The sequence below is a fragment of the Kogia breviceps genome, chromosome 7 (assembly GCF_026419965.1).
Source record: "Kogia breviceps isolate mKogBre1 chromosome 7, mKogBre1 haplotype 1, whole genome shotgun sequence".
NCBI lineage: Eukaryota > Metazoa > Chordata > Mammalia > Artiodactyla > Physeteridae > Kogia > Kogia breviceps.
Window position 1 is genome coordinate 25,721,157 of NC_081316.1, and position 24,880 is coordinate 25,746,036.

Sequence of the window (24,880 nt, forward strand, 5' to 3'; positions counted from 1 at the left end):
AAACCCACACGAGGGGCAGTTTTAAGTACAATTCTGCCTGTTCAGATTTCTGACACTTCTAGCTTTTTCTGAAAGTGTCAGTGAACGTTTGATAGGTTAATAGAGGCTTTCAGGCCTAAAGGTTTTCCCCTCCCCCATCCCATGAAGTCGCTTTGAATACTGTGAATAAAAAGGCAATCCATTAAAATAGGTATACAATATAAAACCCAATATAAATACACAATTGCAAACATCATTGTAATTCTTTATTTAGATTATGTTTTCAATGACAGTGCCTCTTAATATGAGTTTCAGAGCCCATCACCCACTACCATTCAGTCATCCACTCATTTGTTCATTCATGCATTCATTTACTTCAAATGATGTATGGAGGTGGAAATGGGGAGAAACCACTGGGGTCGGCAGCAGACACAAAAAGTAAGACTGCAGCTCTAGCACAGAAGAGATGAGAAAAGAAAAGAACAGGCTTGGGACAGGACAGGAGGAAAACCTTCCCTACAGGCCTGTAAAATGTGCTTGACTGAAGGGAGGTTGGGCACCCACAGTCGAATCTGTCCTGATAGCAGATAGGCACCTACAGGCAGATGGTCATATGCTCTCCTGTGTTGCTAATAAAGTCATTCATAGTCCTTCTGCACGTACAAAGCATTCTAATATCCATTATCAAATTTAATCCTCACGGGAAGTGTGAGTTAGGAGTATGCTCATTTTACGGGTGAAAATACGGAGCCCAAGGAGGAGTGATTAGCCCAACATCACATAACCTTGCAAGAAGGCAACAGAGGAAAAACTCAACCCAGATCTTCCTCTAAATCAGGAACTTTCTGCACAATCCTACTGCAGTCTACTTAAGTTATTCCAGTCAGATTTACTACAGAATGTCAGACTTGGAAAAGCACTTGTAAGGTCAAATCCAGTCCTTTCATTTTATAGGTATTGGAAATGGGTCCTGATTTGCTCAAGCTAATCATGTAACAGAAATGGGATCAAAACTCTGGTTTCTTGACAGCTCCCAGTCTTTCCACTCTACCACCCTGCCTCAAAATTAAAAGAAATACAAATGTTATACATAGAAATCAGGGCATGCCAAAATGTCACTGGAAATCCAACAGCAAACACCTATTCCCTCCCTTTGAAATTCACCAGGAAAGTAGGCTGCTCTATTCCCAGGTATCTTAAGACTTTGGAGACAGTAAAATAAGCCACAAAAACAGAACTGCTAAATAATCCATTCAGAATTGTCAGCCAGTATGTGCACGTTATGTGCCTATTGAGTCAAACTTTTTAATAACTTCTCTTCACAAAGAAAAAGTTCCTATACACCTGTCCACTGCATTAATCAGTAAGATATACCAGTGTAACTCTTACCTGAAGTATATTTATAAAGGGTTACATAAACGATCACATTTTACAGCTTGCTTTAGAATAAGATTAAAAAATATATATATGTAGAGTGAGAATCCACCCACTATCCACCCAATCAGTTGAGAGCTGACAAGGCGGCAGTTACCGCTCTAGACATTCATTCATTCAATCATTCATTCAGGAGACTATCAAAGAAATCTACCTGACCTGCTGATATCAACCCAACTCTCAAGGCAATCAGTTCTACCCGCCTACAGTGAAATACTAGTGCCAAATAAACTTAGCACTTCCACAAAAGACATGTTTTCCACAAACCTATTAGGCAGGAATCCATATCAAATGCAAATCAGTATGCAGTATATAACCCAAATCAATTCTGAAGGATAATTTATACGCCAAAGGTATTTTTGTCTTGGAGGGAGAGCTGTAGGGGGGAGTTCTAAGTAGATGCTTAGCAAATGTTTCCTGAGTGACTAAATGAACTAAATGAATTTTCCTGGCCCTTAGTGATAATCCTATGAGATTCCAGGAAGAAAACTAGCTCACTTATCTTCAAAGAGCAACAACAAAACGATTCAATATGAATACTGTGATTCTGAACTTTGCCATCTTCATTCTGGCTTCCGTAGAATTCCACCAGTGGACACTGAGGTAGTGGGGGCCACAGGAGTCTGTGAAGCTCCCTGTTATATATGCATCAAGATTTCAAACTGTTCAAACTTCACTCTGTCTATATAGGAACCCATGAGGGAAAAGAAAGAAAAAAATCACCTAAGAGTTAACTCTTACAAAAGAAAGCAAAATGAAGAAACTTTGAGATTTAGGGAAAATGGCTGCAGGAGCTGGTGACCCACCCTGCATCTGTGAGGGTAACGCTCCGGCATCCTTGGATGCGGAGGGACGGACCCAAACACTGAGGCTGAGGCAAGCAAGAGTGCTGCCGCCAGGAACCTCATACTCTATAACCAGTGAGCACAGCTGCCACAGCAGCCTTATCTCCAGAAACAATTCCAGAGGTGACCTCATTGAATAAGCTACAAAAGATGTGACTTTGTTCTTTAAAAGTTTACTTACTGAGCTTTCATCCCCTTCCAGTGAAACCTTGGAGGACTTGTCCTTCAGCCTAAACTTGCTTAATATGAGCTCTGACCACGTAACCCAGCATACATTTCTGACTGCAAGTAAAAATATTAGAAGCAAATACTTGGAGAAATCACATTCCCAGTATAACCTTCACTCCTCTGAAGCCTCACATCACTAGACAGTGTACAGGGTGGATGTTTCCTCGACGCTGTTCCCAGCTCCACCCCAGCCCTCATTGGCTTGAGTGAAGGTATTCCTTGCATGATTCTGGCAACTGGAGATCGCCCAACAACTTCATGGCTCTGTTTCTAAAAATGTCCCTGTCTAAAATACACACAGGCACGTGCGCACATTTTATTTTTTTTAACAGAACAGGTCACCTGTGAGAGCCAAGCTACCCTTTCAGTCACAGGATATGTCAGGAATTCTGGTCACTGAAGTTCCACAATAAATACTGCTCAAAAACCAGGGATTTCCTATAACTTCGTTATCCAAGAAATAAGTAAGCCGACGCTATTTTACCTGAAAACACTTAAATCCAATGCTGGAATTCGAATCGAATCAATACATCTATGTATTCTATCAGAGTGAACTTTTCAGTAAAAACTTTAGACATCTGTCTTCTTCTATGTATTACACTAACACATTTTAAAAAATATTCCTCCTTGACTTTCAAGGCATAAAAGTCACAGAATTTTCCTTTCTCTAGATCCCATAACTGCTATCATCCAGGCTCGGAAGTAATTTTGTATAAACAAGTAAGCTTTTTAAAATCAAATAACTCTCCTCTGGAACAAAAGGGTTCTGGGGGTCCGGCTAGCCCAGGCAGGGAGAAAGCAATAAATAGTGGGCGCAGCAGGTGTGTGGAGGCAGTAAGACTATATAAAGTCCTTCCAACACAAAATACCTGGAGGGAGGAGGGCTGGGCTGGGCCAGAGAGGGCCAAGGGTCTAAATGCATCACGGCCTGGTTCTGTTCACTCTGGGGTGGCTGTCAGATACTCTTGGGTGTCTGAAAGAAAAACGAGCCAGATGGCAGAAGAGGTCCCAGGCTCCTGGCGAGAGATGAGGCAGCTACGATCACGATAGGGTGTCGGTGGAGACACACGGCAGTCCACCCGTTAAAAGCTGAGTGCTACCTACAAAACTCACGATAACGAAAAGCTTCTCTGATTTGTAAACTTGCACTCATAAACACAAACCCTCAAAATAGAATTCAGTACATTCTTCAACAAGTCTTTTCAACAGTGATACACAATATTCTTCCTTTTGGCATCAGTGCTGTTAAATAGAAATGTACTAAGCAGCCATTTTCCAAAGCAACACTACAGCTGAGAACAGGTCAAGTGGGTAACACTGCTGCTATACGGAGCATAGGCGTTAGGGTCTGACAAGGATCTTACTGAGGATCGCATCATAGTAGGGACTGAAGACCATCTTGTTATAGTTGACCAGGCGCACGAAGTTAATGGCAACTTCCTCCAGCTCTGTTTGAATGGGACCTAATCCCCCTGGGGCTGTGGGCAATGGCTTCTGATGACTGGAGACAAGGTAGGTTTCTAAGAAGGTCAGGATTCGGGAATCTGCGATAGAAAAGAAAGCAGTTGTTTGCTTCTTGGTCAGGGTGACTTTACAAGCTTCTATTTATGCTTCAGTTTTCAGCTTACACATCACCTTTTCGGGAAAGTCTTCCCTGACCATCCTGAGGCACCTGCCACTTCTGGACATTCATCCCATTTGTGCTGCACTCGCCGCCCCCGAGCTGGTCCGCTCCACGGGGTGGGACCATGCTCATCTTGTTCAGCATTCTCTCCCCAGCACCCAGCACAGTGCCTGCCATGAGGCCTGGCCACGAGGCAAAGCCCAAAATACACTTGGAAAGCAAGGATAAATGTATGAACGATTAAGGGGAGATTAGGGTGCTGCCAGGTTCTGCTCTCAGAAGAGCAAGGCACACTGAGACCAACATTAGCCATTGTTTAAGATCATATAAAAAGTGGGAGGAAAAATAAAGCTGGAAATGCAAGTTCAAAAAGGAAGAGAAAGGGACTTCCGTGGTGGCGCAGTGGTTAAGAATCTGCCTGCCGATGCAGGGACACGGGTTCGAGCCCCGGTCCGGGAAGATTCCCACATGCCCCGGAGCAACTAAGCCCGCGTGCCTAGAGCCCGTGCTCCCCAACAAGAGAAGCCACCGCAAGGAGAAGCCCACGCATCACAACGAAGAGTAGCCCCCGCTCGCCGCAACTAGAGAAAGCCTGTGAGCAACAATGAAGACCCAACACGGCCAAAGATATATAAATAAATAAATTTATTTTAAAAAAAGAAGACTCCAGCACTATTGGCTTGTAATCTAGATTTTCCCATAAGCCCACATGAAAGAAGCCTAAGCCTCCTTCTCCAAAGCCTGCAATGAAGGCCATGGAGTTGTGGGCAACTTGTCCTACTGTGAGGAATCATTTAGTTTGATGCTTCTTTAGCCCACCCCCTGCTATGATATTTTTGCACTTTCCCGTGTATCCTCAGCTGCCAAAAGAGTGTGTGTGCAAGCCGCACCTTGCAGATTTTATTACAAAAGCAATAGAGGCATTTCTATTAACTAAGCGTTGTCAAACTTCACACCCACTTCATGCCCTAGGGAACCTTCTCAGGTGCAACTGACTTACATCCTCTGGAGTCCAGTAACGCACTTAACTGGCTGTGACTAAACAACCTAGATGACAGGACTAAGGGAGCAGCTTGGTAGCCAGTGGTCCCGCAGCACTTCCCTGCATCCCCACCCCAGCTGACAACAGTGATCTCGACAGTCCGAGGGCCCTGCAGCATCAGGAGGCTCCCCCTGAGGGGCCTGCAGATGAAACTGTGACTAATGCGGGCCTGGGATGAAATTTTTAAAAGTCATGGTATTAGAAGCACACCCATGTCACTGGTTCAGCCTCTACTCCAACCTAGAATCTGAAAACCACAGATCATTCTGCTTTTGCCTGAAGCCTGCTAACTTTTCATTATTTATAAGATGAACATCTATCTGAGTTTGTAAAGAAGTTAAGGAAGGACTTTACAATTAATTAAATGACAATAATTTTAAAAATTAAATATTAGATGTATTAGATGTAAAAATTAAATATTAGATGTAGTGAACAGGATCAACCAGTGATGATGGAAAGTCACAGCTCATATAGCAGAGTAATATGTATATATGCCCCCTGCACTGGAAGTGCAGAGTCTTAACCGCTGGACCACCAGGGAAGTCCGGAGTAATATTTTTAATAACTGCAACTCGTTAGTGAGTCCTCCCTACGTGCTGCCAGGTTCTGCAGTAAGCACCTTACATATCTTATCACCTGCAGTCCTCTCAGCAACCCTGCAGGTGTTGGTATTACCCCCTTTTTAGAGATGATGAAACTCAGATATCACATCACTTGCTCAAGCTACACAGTAAGTGCTTGTAAAGAAAACCTGTCCCAGCCTTGTACTACAGCTATGCTTCTCCCTTACCCTCGCGCCAGTACCACATTCAAAACGCTTCTGACTCCAGATCCGGGGGAGAAGGGTCCCCACGCCAAGCAATTCTCTGTGACCCCAGATGGGCATCCTACAATTTTACTCAGTTCTGACACTACGTGGAGATAGCCTCAGACCCCACAGGCTAAGGGCTCGGGTCCACAAGACTGCCCACGACCTCAGAAGCCAGTCACGAGGAGGAGGCCCCCAGGTCATCCACAACTTCTGACTTGACTACAAATCAGAGGTTGCCATGACGTCCTCTCCCTTGGATTTTGATGATTTGCTAGAATAGCTCACAGAACTCAGGGAAACACTTACTTAGGTTTACCAGTTCACTGTATAATAAAGGATCTGATAAAGGATACAAATGAAGGGTTGGAAGAAGCCATACGTAGGGTGAGGTCGGGGAGAGTCCCGAGGGCAAGCGCTTCTTTTCTCACGGAGCTGGGGTGCACCACCCGTCCACTACACTGATGTGTTCAGCAACCCAGAAGCTCTCCAAACCTTGTACTTTGGGGACTTCTGTGAAGGTTTCATCACGTAGGCATTTCTAGCCCCTCTCCTCTCTCTGGAGGATGAAGGGCGGGGCTGAAAATTCCAAGCTTCTAATCATGGCTCCGTCTTTCGGGTGACCAGCCCCCACCCAGGAGCCCATCAAGAGTCACCTACTCAGAACGAAAGACACTCCCAGCACCCAGGAAATTCCAAAGGATGTAGGAGCTCCGGGTCAGGAGTCAAGGTCAAAGCCAAACACTAGAACAAGATGCTCCCCGCGCTCTTATCACTGAGGAAACTACCAGAGTTCCAGGAGCTCTGTGCCAGAAGCCGGGGCAGAGACCAATATACTGTTTCCCACCACCTCACAGTGCTGGATGGAGCAGCGTTCTGAACCAAGATCGGTGATTCCAAAGCCAGAGGCCTCAGGACACTGATGGCTGCCTAGTCACCTGGCCAAAGCTTCGGGTCGCCCTAATTGCACTATTCTGAATAATCACTCTCTCTTCACTCACTGGCACTCGTAATCCATCAAACCCTTCCAGATGTCCACAGAGGGGCCTGTCTGCCAGCCCATCACAGGCATATCCCTGGTCCCGCCTTCGCCCAAACGTACCAACGATCCTGCGGATGGGGTTGTCAGGACTGGCCACGGCCTGGATCTGGCCCTTGAGCACGGCCTCCTTGTCCATGGTGAGGGGGCGGAACCCGCACAGGGAAAGGCAGCTGCTCACCTCCAGGCAGACTTTCTCCCCAATGGTAGTTAGGGCATCCTCCAGATGGAAGGAGCTTGAGCAGAGAAGGAAAGGAGAAGCCAGTGAAGAAAGGGCCCATCGACAGAGTGCACATCCACGGCCCCTCCCAGCCCCCGCGTGGGGAGAGTCACAGCGACCAATTCACAGACTGATGGGTTCAAAGGGAAAACTGTACCTCTTCCCTCCCCTAACCCCTCAGACTGCATCCATCCAACTCAGGGGACTTGGTCTCTCCACCCGTCTCTCTCTGCCAGAAAGAACAGTGGCAAGGGGAGAGCTCAGATTATGCCTGGTCTAACAATCTAAAAGCTAACTTCTTGCTAGCATCCGTGTGGTGAAATAACCCTGGAACTGACTTAGGACACCTCTGGAGCAACACACCAGAGACCAGAAATGTGGTCGCCGGGGGACGGAGTGGGAGAGAAACTTTTCATTGGATACCACTTTTGTCCATTTAGGCTTTTGAAACAGTGTATTAATGACTTTCAAAGAACAAATAAAATTGAAATCTAAAAGTTAAAACTCACACCTCGATTTCCTGGGGCTCCTGGGCTCCCCTGGAGTCTCTGTGGAGAGCCCTTGTGCTGGTGGTTGTTGTCTAAGAAGGCAATTGCCTTTGTCCTGGATCTAGAGGTTGGGTACAGTGCGAGCAAATGGGAGAGCCCCAGGGCTTGCTGCCGGGGGCCGGCCGGGGTGGACAAGGCAGGGCTGGCCTCCCAAGGAAGCGCCAGACAGGCCCTCCTCCTCAGCAGCTGTGACAGAGCAGTTTCACTGGAGGGGGACCTAGGTGACAGCCCAGGGCCACACCTGTGCAAGGGCCTCAGGCCAGGCCTCGCCTCAGCAAACACCCTGCAGGCCTGAGTCAAGACTGCTGAGTCCCAGGTCACAACTCGCGGACACACCCCTCATCACACTGAACACATGCAAGCTGTGTGCAAACTCAGCAGCCGATTCCTCCACTTTGTAAGGAGGAGGAGGAGGTTTGGGGACATTCCACTTGAAGAATCCTCTGAGGTGGACCTTGTCAGATACAGGTTTACTTAGAAACATTCAAAAACATTCTATATGCTGGAAACCACATAATTCCCCTAATCTGATTTCACTGCAGAAGCAGTTGCCCTCACACAAGTGTGGATTGGTGCTGGTTGATAATCCATTTATACTCAGCACAAAATGTCTATGAGGAGTGTGCAAAGGGCAGAAGACTTTAGTCACATTCACACACTCTGGAGGAATGCAGCTTGTTTCTTATTTGACCTTTCCCTAGGACTGTGTTGACCAAACTATTAGCTGATTATGAAAGCAATTCATTGGGTAGCAACCAGTATTTTTTTTTTCTTTTTAATGGGACAAGAATAGAATAGAAATATCAGGAAGTATTAAGCACAGTTGGGTAAGTTTCACTTTGTGAAGTTTTCATTGCAGTTACATGTGTGTCCAAGTATGCACTGTCACCACGGAAGATGAATTTCTTACTATGCATCCTGGTCACAAACATTTGAAAGTCACTGTCCTAGAGCCTTGCGAACCAGCCCTGGAGTGGACTCTAACTTTGACCGTGTGACCCTGAGTAAATCCTGCGGGGGCGAACAGCGCTGGAGTGCCAGGTTTCCTCAGTCTCTGGCGAGTGGCCCCGATTCTGCCTTACACCGCAGACCCCCGCTCCAGTCTGCTCCCTGCCACCCGCTGCCTCCCACCATCTGTTGAAGGCCCTGGTCGCCACAGCTCTCCGTCACTTACGGCAGATGCATATCTGTGAGCAGAATCTTCACAATCATCTTGAGTTTCTCAGCGAAGTCGGCCCGGCTGGAAATTCCCGGCGCTGCCATGCTGAACGTGACCAGCAACACGGCCCCCAGGACGGTCAGCTGCTCCAGATGGAGCTGGAACTCTTGGAAGCGAGAATGGTCCATCAAAACTGTCTGCAATGAATAAAACAGAAATCATCCTGAGCTGCAGGTTCGGGCTGTGACCGGCAGAGGGCAGTGGGGCCGCAGCCCATACGGAGGAGGCCTCGGAGGTTCCCCTGAGGATTTTCTAGTCCTTTCAGAGCCGGCCATAAGGGAGTCAGGTGTGACTTCTTCCACCGCAGCGCCCCTCTCCCTTAGGAAGGCTGCAGTACAACATGAGCCAGACCGGGTGTAAATCCAGACTTCCTCATTTAATAGCAGCACAACCTCATGCACGTTTCTTCAACTCTCTGAGCCCTAAGCAAAATGGGGATTCCTCCTTCACAGTGCTGTTTTAAAGATGAAAAAAGGGGAGAGGGATAAGTTGGGAGACTGGGATTGACAATATACACTCTACTCTATATAAAATAGATAACTATTAAGGACCTACTGTAGAGCACAGGGAACGCTACTCAATACTCTGTAATGACCTATATGGGAAAAGAATCTAAAAAAGAGTGGATATATGTATATGCATAACTGATTCACTTTGCTGTACAGCAGAAAGTAACACAACACTGTAAATCAATTATATTCCAATAAAAATTAAAAAGAAAGAAAGATGAAAAAAGACCATGTATATAAAGTGGCTGGGACTTCCCTGGTGGCGCAGTGGTCGAGGATCTGCCTACCAATGCCGGGGACACGGGTTCGATCCCTGGTCCAGGAAGATCGCACAGGCCGTGGAGCAACTAAGCCCATGAGCCACAACTACTGAGCCTGTGCTCTAGAGCCCACGAGTCACAACTACTGAGCCCACGTGTGACATCTACTGAAGCCCGTGCTCCACAACAAGAGAAGCCACCGCAGTGAGAAGCCAGTGCACCACAACGAAGAGTAGCCCCTGCTCGCCGCAACTAGAGAAAGCGCACGCATAGCAATGAAGACCCAACGCAGCCAAAAACAAATAACTAAATAAATAAATGTATTTTTAAAAAGAAAGATAATAAAGTGGCTGGCAGAGCCAGAACTCAATAAATAGGAATTACATCATTAGACGGGAAAGAGTAATGAGGTACACAGGGGGCCAAGTCATCCCAGTTTTTCTGGGAGTGGCCTGGTTTAAAAACTGAAACTCCCAGGTCATGCGAACACTGCCCCTCCCCACGCCCATTCCCAGTCCTGGGCAAACCAGACAACCAGCCACGCTATCCAGGGCACAGGAGGGAAGGAGGGGAGAAATACACTTATTCACCTCGGTATCCCCCTCAGTAGCCAGCACAAAGGAGGCTCTCAAGAACTGGGGAGTGAATAAAGGAAGAGAAAAATGAATGATAAGTAGAAAAAGTAGGAATGACAGATAACAGCTGGAAAGTAGTCAGTGAGTGAATTTCCATGACGGCATCCCCGTGTTATAGACAGGCCTGGGCACTGCCAGGCCAAAGTCCCCTGTGTGGGGTGAGGTAAAGGGAAGTGGAAAGGCTAAGGAGATATGACTTCTGAGTTTTTACAGATGAATCAAATAAACTTTAAGGACCAGTCTTGCTGTAAGAAACTGACACACCAAATCGAGACACTAACAATGTGGAGTCTTAGCCCAGAATTCTCCCTAAGAAGTAAAAACCATCTTTGAAGGCTGAGACTCCTCTATTGTTAAACAGAGAGGCTTTACCAGTCTCTTTGTTGACTTCACTTTGTTACAGGGCAGCATCCTTGCTTTGCGGCCTCCTAGCAGTATGCTGTACTACTGGGATTAGGACGCAAAGGCTTTTCAAGGATCAATTCTGAGAGTAGACATCTGTCCCCAGTGAAAACACCATTTTCCCCACGGCTATTTTTTGAGAGAAATGTCTGCAGGAGAGAGAAGAGAGCATGTCACTCTGCAGGAAGGAAGCTCCCCACTCCCACTTCAATACCCCCTTGAGAGCCTGCTCTGGCACAAATCAGGGAACTCAGGGGCAAGAGGTGAAAGCTTAGGCTCACAACATCTTAAAAAGAAAAATAAGGAACTGAGAAAGAAACTTAGAGAAGTAGCAGGATCTGAGGCTAGAGATAAGAAGCCTGAGTGCCCTCAAAAAAGAGGGGGAGTCTAGACGCCAAACCAGCTATTTGCTGGGGGAATCCCCCGTTAGTCATCTCCTTAAAGGACTTCTGCAGTTAGAAGCACTTACTGCGAAAAAGATACAAAGAAAAAAAATATTGCTCTGGGCTTCCCTGGTGGCGCAGTGTTTAGGAATCCGCCTGCCAATGCAGGGGACGTGGGTTTGTGCCCCGGTCTGGGAAGATCCCACATGCCGCGGAGCAACGAAGCCCATGTGCCACAACTACTGAAGCCCGCGTGCCTAGAGCCCGCGAGCCACAGCTAGAGAAAGCCCATGCGCAGCAACAACGACACACGCAGCCAAAAATAAATAAATAAATTTAAAAAAATATATATTGCTCTGTATGGAAGGGGAAGAAGTTTCTTAAGATAAAACTGAAAAGCACCGTCACTGTTAAGGTTTTCATCAAGAAAACATGAGAACACATGGCCACACAAAAACTTGTACACAAATATTCAGAGCAGCACAACAGCCCAAAAGTAGCCCATCAGTTGTCCATCAACTGATGAATGAATAAAGCAAACTGGGGTATAGCCATACAATGGAATATTATTCAGCCTTGAAAAGAAATGCTGCCACAAACATCATCGTGGATGAACCTCGAAGATATTATACTAAGTGAAATAATCAAGTCACAAAAGGACAAATACTGTGTGATTTCACTCACATGAGGTAGCTAAAGTAGTCAGATTCAGAAACACAGAGGAACCGGGGGAGGGAGGAATGAGGAGTTAGTGTTTAAAGGGTACTGGGTTCCAATTTGCTGCCAAGTCATGTGAACGTACTTAGTGCCACTAAACTGTACACTTAAAAATGATACATTTTATGTTGTGTATATTTTAACACAATAAAAAATACTTAAAAAGAATGAAGTACTGATTTATGCTACAACATGGATGGACTTTATGCTAAGAAGCCAGACACAAATGGCCAATATTGCATGATTCCGTTTAAACGAAAAGTCCAGAATAGGCCAAATCCATAGAGACATAAAGAAGATTAATGGTTGCCAGGGGGTGGGGGGAGGGTTGTGACTGCTAATGGGTACAGGGCTTCTTTCTGGGTGACGGAATGTTCTGAAATTAAACAGTGGTAATGGAAGCGTAACTCTGTGAATGTACTGAAAACCAGTGAATTATACAACTGATAAAGGAGATTTTTCTGGTATATGAATTTTAACTATTATTTTTTTTTAAAGTTCAGCAGCACAAAAAAGGAATGAGCAGTCAAACTGCTCTGGAGCACCTACTTCGGGGAAAGGTCTGTGGAGGTGGTCCCACTTCAGAAGCTTCAGGTACGCATAATTCTGGACAGCAACAGGATCTGGCCCAGGACCGTCCCCAGAGCCAGAGGCCTCTCCCGCAGCCGGCAAGGCATTGCTATACTTCTGATTCATAAGGTCATCTGCGGCTTCTTCCAGCCACTGGGTGACAAAGTCCAGCGAATCTGTGAAAAGCAAGGCTTCGAACATTATTGGAACGCTCTGGACAGATGCTTCCTAGAATTACTTTAGGGAAGATCATCCTGGAACTGTGGTAAAGTATAAAGTACGGACTTTGGAATCAAATAGACCTCGGTTCACATCACAAGATTGCCAGTTACCAGTGGAGTGTTCTTAGATACGTCATAGTCTGTCTGACTAACAAGGTTCTTAATACAAAGAAATGTCCACCACCACCTCACAGGCTGCTGTGAGGACTGACCACGACAGTGAACATAAATGCCACCTCGGATGTTCACCAGGACCTCCACTCTCTTCTCTCCCACCCTGGCCACTCCTGCATGATGGCTGGAAGCTCTGATAGCCCCAGCTCAGTGAGCTGCAGAAATTCTTGCCCAGAGACAGATGGGATGAGACACTGACTAGAGTTTCCCAGTATCCTCCACACTGAAGATGAGGCTTGTCCTTGTCTAGATCTTAGTTTGTATCAATCTGGTTTACTTTCAGCCTTGCGGGGTGGCGGGGGCGGGGGGGTAAGTTCTGTCACATATTTGACGCATCCTGTGCAGTGTCTGGAGCACTGCGGTGGCGGGGGGGGATCCTCAGTTGTCTTTCATCCACCAGCATGCTTCCCCTACTTTTCTAAGCTGAATAATGCACCAGGGACCCTGAGGGACACAAGAGAGAGAAGATGAGGTTTTTGTCCACATTGTATGAGCAAACACCCCTCTGACAGGACCTGGGATAGGTTGCAGCCCTGCCAGTGGAGGCCACCTTAAAACAAAATGGGCAGCCGAGGGCATGGCTGGAGTCCACCCTTCATTGCTGCAACAGGACACTCCTCTGGTTCTGCCCACATGCTGATCACGCTGAGCTCTTGGTCCCGAGCTTCGCTCTCCCTTTCGCCTCTGTAGACAGCATTCTTTAGGCGACCAGCTCTGGAAAATCTCGGCTTTCATGCTGTGAGTGATAAGCACTAGACTCGGACCGGCTCAGCGCCTGGGCCCCGGCTGTCCACACCTGGCCCTCATACACAGGCTCTTCAGCCTGTAAACTGCAACCCTGGTTTCTCCTGAGGGGCAGTAAAATACCGGTTGAGAAAGGGAGCTGTGTGGTCATCAATTCTGATCAAAAATCTCTCAAAATCTGGGGACTTCCCTGGCGGTCCAGTGGTTAAGACTCTGAGCTCTCAATGCAGGGGACTAAGATCCCACATGCTGCCTGGCACAGCCCAAATAAATAAAAAAACCTCTCAAAATCTATTACCACATCTGTAAAACTGGTTTAAAAAATTGTGCCTACCTCATAGGCTTACTGTGAGGTCACCTATGGCAACACAGGTACACCCTTGACACAAGCCTAGTACACAGTAAACACTAACCAATCTTCTAGTACTGCTCCTTCAACTCTGCCCTTTCTTGACTCCTCCTGGCCCTCAGGACCAGTTCTAACTTCTCTGCCTGGGGCTGGATGAGCAACTGCTGACCTGATTCTGGTCAGGCAACACAATCTATCCAGAGACTGCCATTTTCATCTTGTGACCCGCAAACGTAGAGGCTAAACAGAACTCGCAATAAATTGGAACTGAAGACTGCAGTTCACTTAGAACATCGGCTGCCAGTGCAGAGACCAAAAAAGCACCCTAGAAATGAAACATAGTTTGGATTCTAATTTATCTGTTTCCTGCAGTCATCTGAGAGGTTCATAAAAATGAAACATTTTCTGGGTATGAAACAGAAGATTTACGCATATAGAAGAGAAGCAAAGTGAAATTTCTTGACGTACCTCATAGAGAGGAGAAAAGTGAGCTAAATAGTCCTAAGAAGTTTGTCATGTTTTTAAAACCAAGGCCAAGTATACAATTCACCTCAAACTGGCATTTTCATAAAAACCCATTTAATTTAGGACTTCTTTGTTCTTTTAAATTTCTGTTCTCCTCTCCTACTTACAGTTCTCTTGCTTGTCAACTAAGTTTCCAGGGCCTAACATCTTGTGCGTTTCTGTCTTCAAATTAGACTACTCCTGAAACAGGAAGGAAGGGGGCAGGGCACAACCTTTGAAAGAATGACATAGCCCAAAGACATGACATAAACTGATTAGAACCAAATGGGTCCAAGATGATGGACAAGTCAACTTCCACTAGACCTTGAGCCTCAGTATATGCTCACTGTAACACATCAGCAGCAAGCTAAATGACACACCCACAGGTGCCATGACAGTTCCAAGGCCAACCATAGGATCAAAAAGTAGGTGGTGGCCCAGTTCCTGGAAATCACCGCCCCTTCCTGAAATAGCTGGAATACTTCTTCCACTCATTAGCCTATAAATTACCCACCCTTATAAAAACTGACAACTCCATACCCTGGTGCCTTTCTCACCTTCTGAGATGGCCCATACTCTGTCTGTGGAGTGTTTCTCTCTAAATAAATCCACTTCTTACCTATCACTTTGTCTCTCACTGAATTCTTTCTGCAATGAGGTATCAAGAACCTGAGCTTCATTAAGTCCTGAAACCAAGTGTGTGATCTCAGTTGGAAGACTGTGGATTTCGGCTGGGTGTGAGTCCCAGCACGTGGGTTCAAGTCCCAATCTGAGGTGCACGGTTTCACTCTCATATTAAATTCTTATTTTGTTTTGAAAATATCATTATGCGGCAAGCGACAGCCACTAAAATGAAAAAACACAGACAACGAACAGGCACCACAAAACATTAAACCTACTTGGCTGCTTCTCCAAAAACTCTTGAAACTGCTTCCTTTCATATTCAACTGACTGCTGCATGAGATGTGGCCTGATGCTGCTGACAGCAAAGTTTGCCATGTCCACTTTCATGAGGTCCAACACGGAAAAAATTGCCCTGGAAGAGATAAAAGGATTTACCGCTGGGCACTTGTAAAGTAAACACTGCTGTAAAAAAAAAAAATGAAGTGAGCTGATTTGAGACAGTTTTTCCATCTCAGAAAGGGTGGCAAGAAACGTTGGAGGAGCCATGAGAACGCAGATTAAAAACAACAAATTTAGAAGAAAGCACTGCCCGCGTTTAAGCTGCTCTCTGTCGCCACCCTTGCCCCTAGGCAAGCGTCACTTACCCCGCTGCCTGACGTGCCCAGAGCTCATTCTTTGGCTCTGGGTCAGTCAGCCCTCTTGGCCGCAGAGGAAGGACGGCCCCAGACCCGAGGTTAAGAGCAGAGAGTTCACCACCTGGTCTCCACGCTCACACAGGTTAATATGTTCACGGCAGGTTTTATGCTCTAGTTCTCATGGCATAAGTGCTAGTTCACACTCTGAATGCAACCGAAGGGCAGACGTGACACAATGCCCAGGATGCCTTCCATACCATGCCTGTCACGTACCAGCAGCACTCTTACCAGAGGTCAGGAGCTGCTAAGTGACCTATTGCAGAAGGTGGATAAGAAGCCAAGGTGCAGGTTTAGGTGTGGTCCTACACAGAGGTAAGAACATGATCAAATGTCCTCCCGGTCCCCTGATGCCCTTTGGGACTGACTGAACGTCGTACGACAGAATAAACTCACCCACACGTAAGGTGATGTGTATGGGAGAGGAAGGATACACGCTCTGAGGAACAACTCAGGGCCCCTCACCCTGCCACTCTGACCCTCTCCCAAATGTGTGGGGCAGCCCACTTCCTGGAGGGTGCTCTGCCTCTCCTTTGAGCATTCCCAACAGTCCCCTAAGTCCACCTACAGGAAACCAGAGACTACTGGAAACTGCCAAGTGGCAGACCACTGACCGGAAGTAACCCACAGTCATGTTTTATGCTCACAGTGTTTTTAAAAGCCAGGATTTCTAGCTTCTCTTGAAAAATCAAGAGATCTGGCAACCCAGGGCCAAACTCCATCACGACTACAATCGGCTGGCACTAAGCGGCCACTGTGGCCCCCTTCAGGTATGGTGTATACTCCCAGGTTACCAGTTTCCCCAGTTGCTTCTCTTTCCAGTAGGAATCTGAGTTAGGTTGAGTTTGCTACCAGCTATTTCCCCAGAGGACTCTCGTCCAGGAATTCCTCATTTAACTTGGCTGATTTTGAGCTCTTTACTGACTATATTATTTCTAATGTCTAGCACCGTGCCTAGCACGTAAGAGGTGCTCAGTAAGAGCTTATTGAATGAATGAACAAATCAGTAACTATATTTAGGCAGTCTTTTCAACATGCTCTCTCTAAACCCTGAGGGAACCTGACAATGAAGGACATTTTTCTATGTAATGAATAATGATATCAAGGAGGCTAGAGATTAAACTTTTTTTACTTCTAAAACTTTTGGAAAGCAACTTGGTAACATGCAACGAGTCTTAAAACTGTTCACAGCCTCTGACACAGTAGTCCCATTTTAAGAACCCATCTTTAGGAAATAACCTAAAATAAAGAAAAATGTTTTGTGCAGAGATGTTCACTGCAGGGTTAAATACTAAATAACTATACATAATCTAATTGTCCATCTTAACAGAGAAACAGTTAATCATATCTATGTGAATGAATATTTTGCAGCCACTGAAAATGCTTATGGAGAGTTTAAAAAAGTAATGTAATGTAAGTTGGTTATAAAAGGGCAATGCCAGAGATCCTTGGGGTGTTGGAACTGTTCAGTATCTTGAGTGTGGTGGTGGATATTCGAACTTAGGTGATAAAACTGTATAAAAGTTACTACACATAAACATATACTACGTGTGTATACAGGAAATCTAAATGAGATCAGTGGACTGTATCAGTGTCAACACCCTGGTTCTGATAGTCTTGCGATGTCACCACTGGGAGAAGCTGGATAAAGTGTACTATATTATTTCTTACAACTCCATGTGAATATATAGTTATCTCAGCGATACTTTCAATGAAAAAATAAGTGAAATAGTTAGGGTGTAATGTTAACAAAAAAAAGTCAGGCTTGCAGTGCCCACCGGGAGGTCCTTCTTTGGTTCAGCTGAACAGTCGGACTCACAAGGCGACAATAAGCCACAGGTTTGGCACCGTCTATTCACACAGCTTGCCAACGGGGCGGCACCAAGCACTCCTCTTCAGGAAGAGTTACAATATCAGTCGTGGACAGCTCAGAAATGTGGGAGCACCGTGACTTAAAAGCTCATCATAACTCCACGGCGTGCCTTCCAGGGTCTCTATGGGGGGTGTGCCCAGTTACAAAAGCTTCCCCACTCAAGGAAGTATCAAGTATGATGTGCCATGGAGTATTTATAGTTCATTATCATTTCTTTCTGTCTCGATGCAATTTACCAATTAGAGGTCATTTTCCCGATAAGCAATGTTACCTAGTAGTATTTTGATACATAACACCTTCATCTGTTTACAGGAAAACAGTTAAGCAGTTAACCAAATGTCAAATTCTCAGGCAGCATCATGTCAATCCTTTGCCAATATTAGCATATAAATTATATAAATTTGATCATAATTGTATACATTTAAAAATAAACATTCAAAAGACTAAAGGAAGTTAACATGGACTAAACGTTAGTTAATAGGATTATATTAATGTTAAATTTCTTGAATGTCCTGGTTGTATTTTGATTATGTGGGAGAATATCCACATTCTTAGGAAGTAGTTGCTGAAATAGTTAAGGGTGAAATGTCATAAAATATCTGACATTAACCAGGAGAAGTTCAGGGGAAAAAATATACATACATACGTACGTACTCAGTGCGCATACTCAGTGTATATATAAAAAGATAAAGCAAACTGACTAAATGTTAAAAACTGGTGGATCTATGGAAGGGTTATAGGAGTGTTGATTGTATTGTTTTTTGCAACTTTTCTGTAGGTTTGTAATTTTTCAAAATAAAATGCTGAGGCAAAAAAACAAAAAACTTGATATATCAATATGACAATAGTGACTGTGCCTTTGTGTGGTAAAATTACGGGTGAATTTTTTCCTTCTTTCTCCTTTTCTATAGTTTACAAAATGTTTGCTTTTTAAAAAATATTTCATGCCTTTTTGTTTCATTGGATTCATATTGATTTTAGTAAAAAGCAGATTTGAATTTTAACATTTTTAAAACCTATGCTAATTATCAGTCTTTACCTTGACCTGCCTTCAACCAGTTAAAGAGTATACAGACTATAACCTCACCCAGAGTCACAAGTTCACTATCTTTTTCCCCTACCTTCCTTCCTTTCAGCCTTCCCTTTCTCTTCCCTCCATTCCATCCCTCCCTCCTTTTCTTATTATAATCATTATTTTTAAAAAATACAGAACGCTTCACGCACTTGCGAGCCATCCTTGCACAGGGGCCATGCTAATCTCTGCATGGTTACAATTTTAGTATATGTGCTGCCAAAGTGAGCACAGAAAAATATCTGCTTTTTAATTTTTTTTTTTTTAATGCATGAATACCTACACTTGAGGAAGTCTAACTCTGAAAATAGGCTCTGTATTTTAGGTACCCTGAAGGTGATTAACACAGTGCCCATACCTGAAAAGGGGCACTATTTCCTTAATGTCCTTTAGTTTCTTCACTTCCTCATCTCGAACAGGTGCGCACAGCGTCCCCATCATGCCAATAATGAATTCTGCCAGCTTGGAAATGTCCAGGGCCCCATTCTCTGCCTCCTGCTTTATCAGATCCAGATCCAAGACTTCTGTTACCTGGTTTCTCAGTCTAGTGTGACCAGGCAGCAAGAAAGATAAGAGCGTCTACAAGAGAGAACAGCCAAGTTTAATCAAAGCTTCCTAGTCAGAAGCCATTTTTGATTATATGTAAAGGAATTTACAATTATTCCAATAAGGGCTTACCAAGTGTTATTGTAATGGTGCATACATTTTAACCTCTTATTCAACAAATCAACAGAAAAACATGTTTACAAATCATTTAGACTAGCTATTTAAGCTTCCATTTAAGCTCTAGGCAGCAATCAACTGGACACAGGAAGAAAAAACTGTTAAAAGTGAAAAAAAACCCCAAAAAACCCCACATTAATTAATATGTGCCTGTGAGCTAACGACAGATGTCAATTTCCACAGACACATTATTTCTTTGGAAAACTGTTGCTAAAGGTATTGCAAAAACAGTTCTACCTTTCACTTAATGCTTTCTCTATCCCAAAGACTGAATCGCTTTTTTTTGGTCATTATTTATTAAAGGTGTTCATATCTATTAAAATTTTTATAAATTATCTATATTTTATAAAATAACTTGTTTTCGGGCTTCCCTGGTGGCACAGTGGTTGAGAGTCCACCTGCCGATGCAGGGGACACGGGTTCGTGCCCCGGTCCGGGAAGATCCCACATGCCGCGGAGCAGCTAGGCCCGTGAGCCATGGCCACTGAGCCTGCGCGTCCGGAGCCTGTGCTCCGCAACCGGAGAAGCCACAGCAGTGAGAGGCCCGTGGAAAGCAAAAAATAAAATAAAATAAAAAATAACTTGTTTTCTTTAAATAATTCTGTTTTCAAAAATATGAACCTTCTTTTCATTTAGAAGAGTAATGCCTTCAGGTTATCACAGCTTCTTTGAAAATGTTTAAAGGCCAGTAAGCCAAAAATACCCTAAATCCACATTTCAGCAAGCAATTTAAAATCCTGATCCTTCAATTTCTTTAAAGCCTTCTGGCACTGTAACACAGATAGGTTGAATAAATACTCCTAACATACAAGGAAAGCACCACGACTTGCTCTTTACCTCACCTCTTTGATCTCACCAACAAGCTTGATGGCCCGGTCATAAGTTGGGGGGTCTTCACTTAACTGGACACTCAAGCAATCCCAAAAAGCTTTATGTACAATATCCTTTACTTTCTTCTCCAAGCTGGAGGCAAATGGAAAAAAAAGCAAAAGCAAATAAAATATTATTGCCTCAAATTACTTTCAAAAGCACAAATTCTACAGGTTTAGGGTAAGAAATTTTTTTTTAATTATTTGGATGAAGGAAAGATTTCCCAGATATACCTAAACCAATCACATACTTATTTTTAGTTAGTGATTTATTTCAATAAGTACCTCATTGGAAAGAATAACTTTCAACTAATTTGACAGGTGACATTAGTCCAAATAACAGCCCATAACAGTGCCATATGATAAAAAGAATACTGGAAAGTTCAGATCTGTTAATCTAAGTTCCCCGATACCAGCAAGTTTCCTAAGATATTTATGATTAAGTAGTTTAAGACTTTAAACTTTAAGTTTGTTTCCTAAAATTATCCTATTCCCATGTGACATATTGGACAACTGTTTAATTAGGTACCAAACTACTGATATGACAACTTATATATAGCATTTCAGGAAAACCAGTCTTTATGTCATGAGAGCAAAACAAGTAATTAATTTTTCATGACTAATGTGAAAAAGTACTATCCTTGCAGAACATATAAGAAATGTTTATAAAGTCATATTCAGAAGCCTCATGCAGGAGACACTATAGCTTGCTGACCCAGTAGCCATCACTCCTCCTTTAGCAACAGAATCCCAATATTTTTCATGGTACTTTCACAATTATAATGAGTAATGTTTTTTCCTTCTTGTGACAATCCATCTTTTAAAGGTGCACCTTACAATCAACAGAATTTTAGATTCAATATGATATGTTCCAGGCACTAGGTAGGGATAGAGAATAAAGCATAGTTCTTGTCTCTAAGGAGTTTACAATCTGGTGAAGAATGCAAGCAAACCAACAGCTAGAGTAAAATGTGATAGTTACAAAGAAGAAATGAAGGAGACAGTGCAATGAACACACAGAGGAGGCAGCTAAATCCTATGGAGTGGGAAGAAGCTGACACGCAAGACTTCCACAGGTTTCCAGACCTGTTATTACATTGTCAAGGATCAGTGGTCCTGAGATCTACTATCAAACTCTAGTAATTCCCAGGAAAAGGAATACATTGTAGCAACATACAAACGGAAAAATATATTAGAATATATTGACATCAAGTGAAGAAAACATTTCCAGAACTGGGAAATGGCTTTGTTCTACCAAACAAGATAACTCAGTAACCACCTTACCTGTCTTCTGGTAATTCAACTGGTTTAATCCGAAAGTCTCCATTTATGACAATTTCATGGGCTATGGTCATGTTAGTGACTCCTTTTGCTGTCTCTAGAAGTTCTTCTACTGTCACGAATCGAGGAGGACTAGCTATAACAAAAATCCAGTGTAAGAGGTCTGTTCCTCTAGATTAGGATTTCTATTAAATTAAGGAGAGGGTAGTGGTTCTAGTACCAGCTAATAATTTCATTTAACCCTTTACTTATGAAAATATTCTGAATTTCAAATAGAATTTTACCTATTTCATATTCTTTATCTTTTAACCTAGAATCCTAAAAGCACAGATCATTTACAATATTCAAAACATTTTTTTTCAAAAACTGGTCAATGGAAAATGATTACAGTAAACTAAGACTTAGAAAAACTTTTTAAAGTTACTGATTATCACTTTTTAAAGTTACTGATTATCACCTTCCCAGCAAGCTGAGAGTTTACTTTCTAATCCTTATGCCTCATGTCTACCCTAAATGGAAAAAAGACACCAGATTTAGGATCTTCTCTTTTATTCCCATCAGCAGTTTACATTTCGCTGCATCGTTAACACTGTGCCTTGAACGAGTCTCCCCAAATTAAAACAGCCTTGAGCCAGGTGCTGTTCAAACAGTACTAAAACCACTACCCTGTATAGGATACTAGGACAATATAAGAATTCTGAAGTTGACAAATGAACAAATTAGAGTGTGACACAAGAATTTGTAGAACGCAGGCCCACTGAATCAAAAACCTCAGAGTCATCTCTGACTTCTCCCTTTCCACTGCTGTTATCTAGGTCCTGCAAATTTTACTTCTATGTCAACTGTGGCAATAGCCTCATAACTGGTCTCTGTTCTTCGCTTTCTTTTGATAAAGTTTGATATTTATCTTCCATAAAAAAAGTTCTCACAAATCTCCCCAGGTGTTCTAAGCCAAGGAACAAAGGGTAATTCCTACTTTTAAAAAGTCTATGATTAAATACTTGCATTTTTGGTTTATCAGTTATATCTCAATAAAGCCGGATTATTTTGTTTGCTTTTTTAAAAAGTCCACGACAGCAGGTCTTTAGCTTATATCAGAATCACAGGGAAGGCTATGAAGACAGATTGCTGGGCCCCCTCTCAGGGTTCTGATTTAGCCTGTCTGGGTGGGGCTGGAGAACTGCATCTCTCATAAGACTTCAGCTGATACTGATGGTTTCAGAAACCACACTTTGAAAAGCATTGGCCTAGAAGATGATTATATTAATTTTATGTAACGGTGATAAGATCTGGGCTTAAAATGAGATAAAAATGCCACTGGTTTACACAGGGTTTAATAGTTATAAAGATCTTCCTAGGTTAATGAAAAGTTATTTTCCCTCTTCCTTTACTTTTTTCTTTTGCTCACCAGAAAAAGGAATCAAATCTAAGAGCTGGTCATATTCTATCTGGTAAAAATCTTTATTTACTCACATAAGGGGAAGTTGAGAAAACTCACAAAATTTTTTTCAGCATTTCCAGAGAATATTAATAAAAATCATAAAGAATATTGGCTTTGTGGATATTGGTAAAATGCAATAAATATCTAAAATCAAGGCCCAACAGATCTTGTCAATTCTCAGTATTATTTAGATGTCAATTTCTACCAAATTGATCTACTGATAAAATGCAATCCCAATCAAAATCCCAGCAAAGTTTTTGTTGAAATTGCCAGACTGATTCTAAAATTTGTATGGAAATGCACAGGACCTAGAAAAGCCAAAACTATTTTGAAAAAGAAGAATAAAGTTGGAGGACTTATACTAAGTGATTTCAAGACTTACTATAATGCCAATAATCAAGACAGTGTGCGTCTGGCATGAGGACAGACATATAGATGAACTGAACAGAGCAGAGGATACAAAAATAGACTGATGCACACACATACATATGTATATTTGTGGTCAATAAGGCAAGATTAGTTTTTTTATCAAATAATGCTGGAACAATTAGAAATCTATAAATAATAGAATGACCCTCAACCCTTACCTCACATGATAAATAAAAACTAACTCAAAATGAACTGCAGACCTAAATATAAAAGCTAAAACTGGGCTTCCTTGGTGGCGCAGTGGTTGAGAGTCCGCCTGCCAATGCAGGGGATGCAGGTTTGTGCCCCAGTCTGGGAAGATCCCACATGCCGCAGAGCGGCTGGACCCGTGAGCCATGGCCGCTGAGCCTGCGCGTCCGGAGCCTGTGCTCCGCAATAGGAGAGGCCACAACAGTGAGAGGCCCGCGTGCCGCAAAAAAAAAAAAAGCTAAAACTATAAGATTTCTAAGAGAAAACACAGAAAAAAATCTTTGCGATCTTGGATTAGGCAAAATTTCTTAGATAGGATACAAAAAGCTTAAAATGTAAGAGAAAAAACTGATAAATTAAACTTTACCAAAAGTCAAAACTTTTGCTCTGTGAAAGACTCTATTAAGAAAATGAGGGACTTCCCTGGTGGTCCAGCAGGTTCAAGACTCTGTTCCCAATGCAGGGGCCCGGGTTTGATCCCTGGTTGGGGAACTAGATCTAGCATGTATGCCACAACTAAAAAAAAAAAAAATCCCGCATGCTGCAGTCACTTTGGAAAACAGTCTCTCAGTTTCTTATCAAGTAAAACATACATACATTTACCACATAACCCAGCAACCCCATTCCTAGGTCTTTACCCAAGAAAACTGAAAACATATGGCCATGCAAAGACTTGTACTCAAATGTTCATAGAAGCTTTCTTCATAACATTCAAAACCTGGAACTAATCCAAATGTCAGTAACAGCAGAATGGATAAACAACTGTAGTATAACTATACCATGTAATACTACTCAGCAATAAAAAAGGAACAAACTACTGACACATGCAAAACCATGGATGAATCCTAAAAGCATCATCCCTAGTGAAAGAGTCAGATACAAAAGACTGTATAATAGGGACTTCCCTGGTTGCGCAGTGGTTAAGAATCCACCTGCCAATGCAGGGGACACGGGTTTGAGCCCTGGTCCAGGAAGATCCCACATGCCATGGAGCAACTAAGCCCGTGTGCCACAACTACAGAGCCTGTGCTCTATAGCCTGTGAGGCACAACTACTGAGCCCGTGTGCCACAACTACTGAGCCTGTACTCTAAAGCCCGCGAGCCACAACTGCTGAAGCCCACGTGCCACAACTACTGAAGCCTGCTTGCCTAGAGCCCATACTCTGCAACAAGAGAAGCCACTGCAATGAGAAGCCCGTGCACCGTAATGAAGAGTAGCCCCCGCTCGCTGC

General features: G+C 43.5%; 1 protein-coding gene and 1 non-coding gene across 11 annotated transcripts in view; both read right to left on the minus strand.

The window, feature by feature from the left end:
* Positions 1-223: 223 nt before the first annotated feature.
* Positions 224-24,880, minus strand: part of TCP11L1 (t-complex 11 like 1) — a 33,685-nt gene continuing 9,028 nt past the window's right edge. For 5 of the 10 annotated variants that reach the window (XM_067038041.1, XM_067038048.1, XM_059069877.2 and 2 more), the window contains 9 exons: positions 21,592-21,724; positions 20,281-20,401; positions 19,074-19,294; positions 15,354-15,490; positions 12,442-12,638; positions 8,942-9,123; positions 7,063-7,235; positions 3,851-4,030; positions 224-3,459 (listed from right to left, as the gene is read on the minus strand). In XM_067038041.1, coding sequence (XP_066894142.1) covers positions 3,425-3,459; positions 3,851-4,030; positions 7,063-7,235; positions 8,942-9,123; positions 12,442-12,638; positions 15,354-15,490; positions 19,074-19,294; positions 20,281-20,401; positions 21,592-21,724 — 1,379 coding nt within the window. In that variant the 3' untranslated portion in view covers positions 224-3,424. Of the gene's footprint in view, positions 3,460-3,677; positions 4,031-7,062; positions 7,236-8,941; positions 9,124-12,441; positions 12,639-15,353; positions 15,491-19,073; positions 19,295-20,280; positions 20,402-21,591; positions 21,725-24,880 lie in introns of those variants that run through there. The other 5 variants (XM_067038047.1, XM_067038049.1, XM_067038050.1 and 2 more) reach the window with 4 other exon arrangements.
* Positions 18,844-18,947, minus strand: LOC131760714 (U6 spliceosomal RNA). The gene has a single exon (XR_009336813.1). It is a non-coding gene; the product is annotated as a U6 spliceosomal RNA (small nuclear RNA).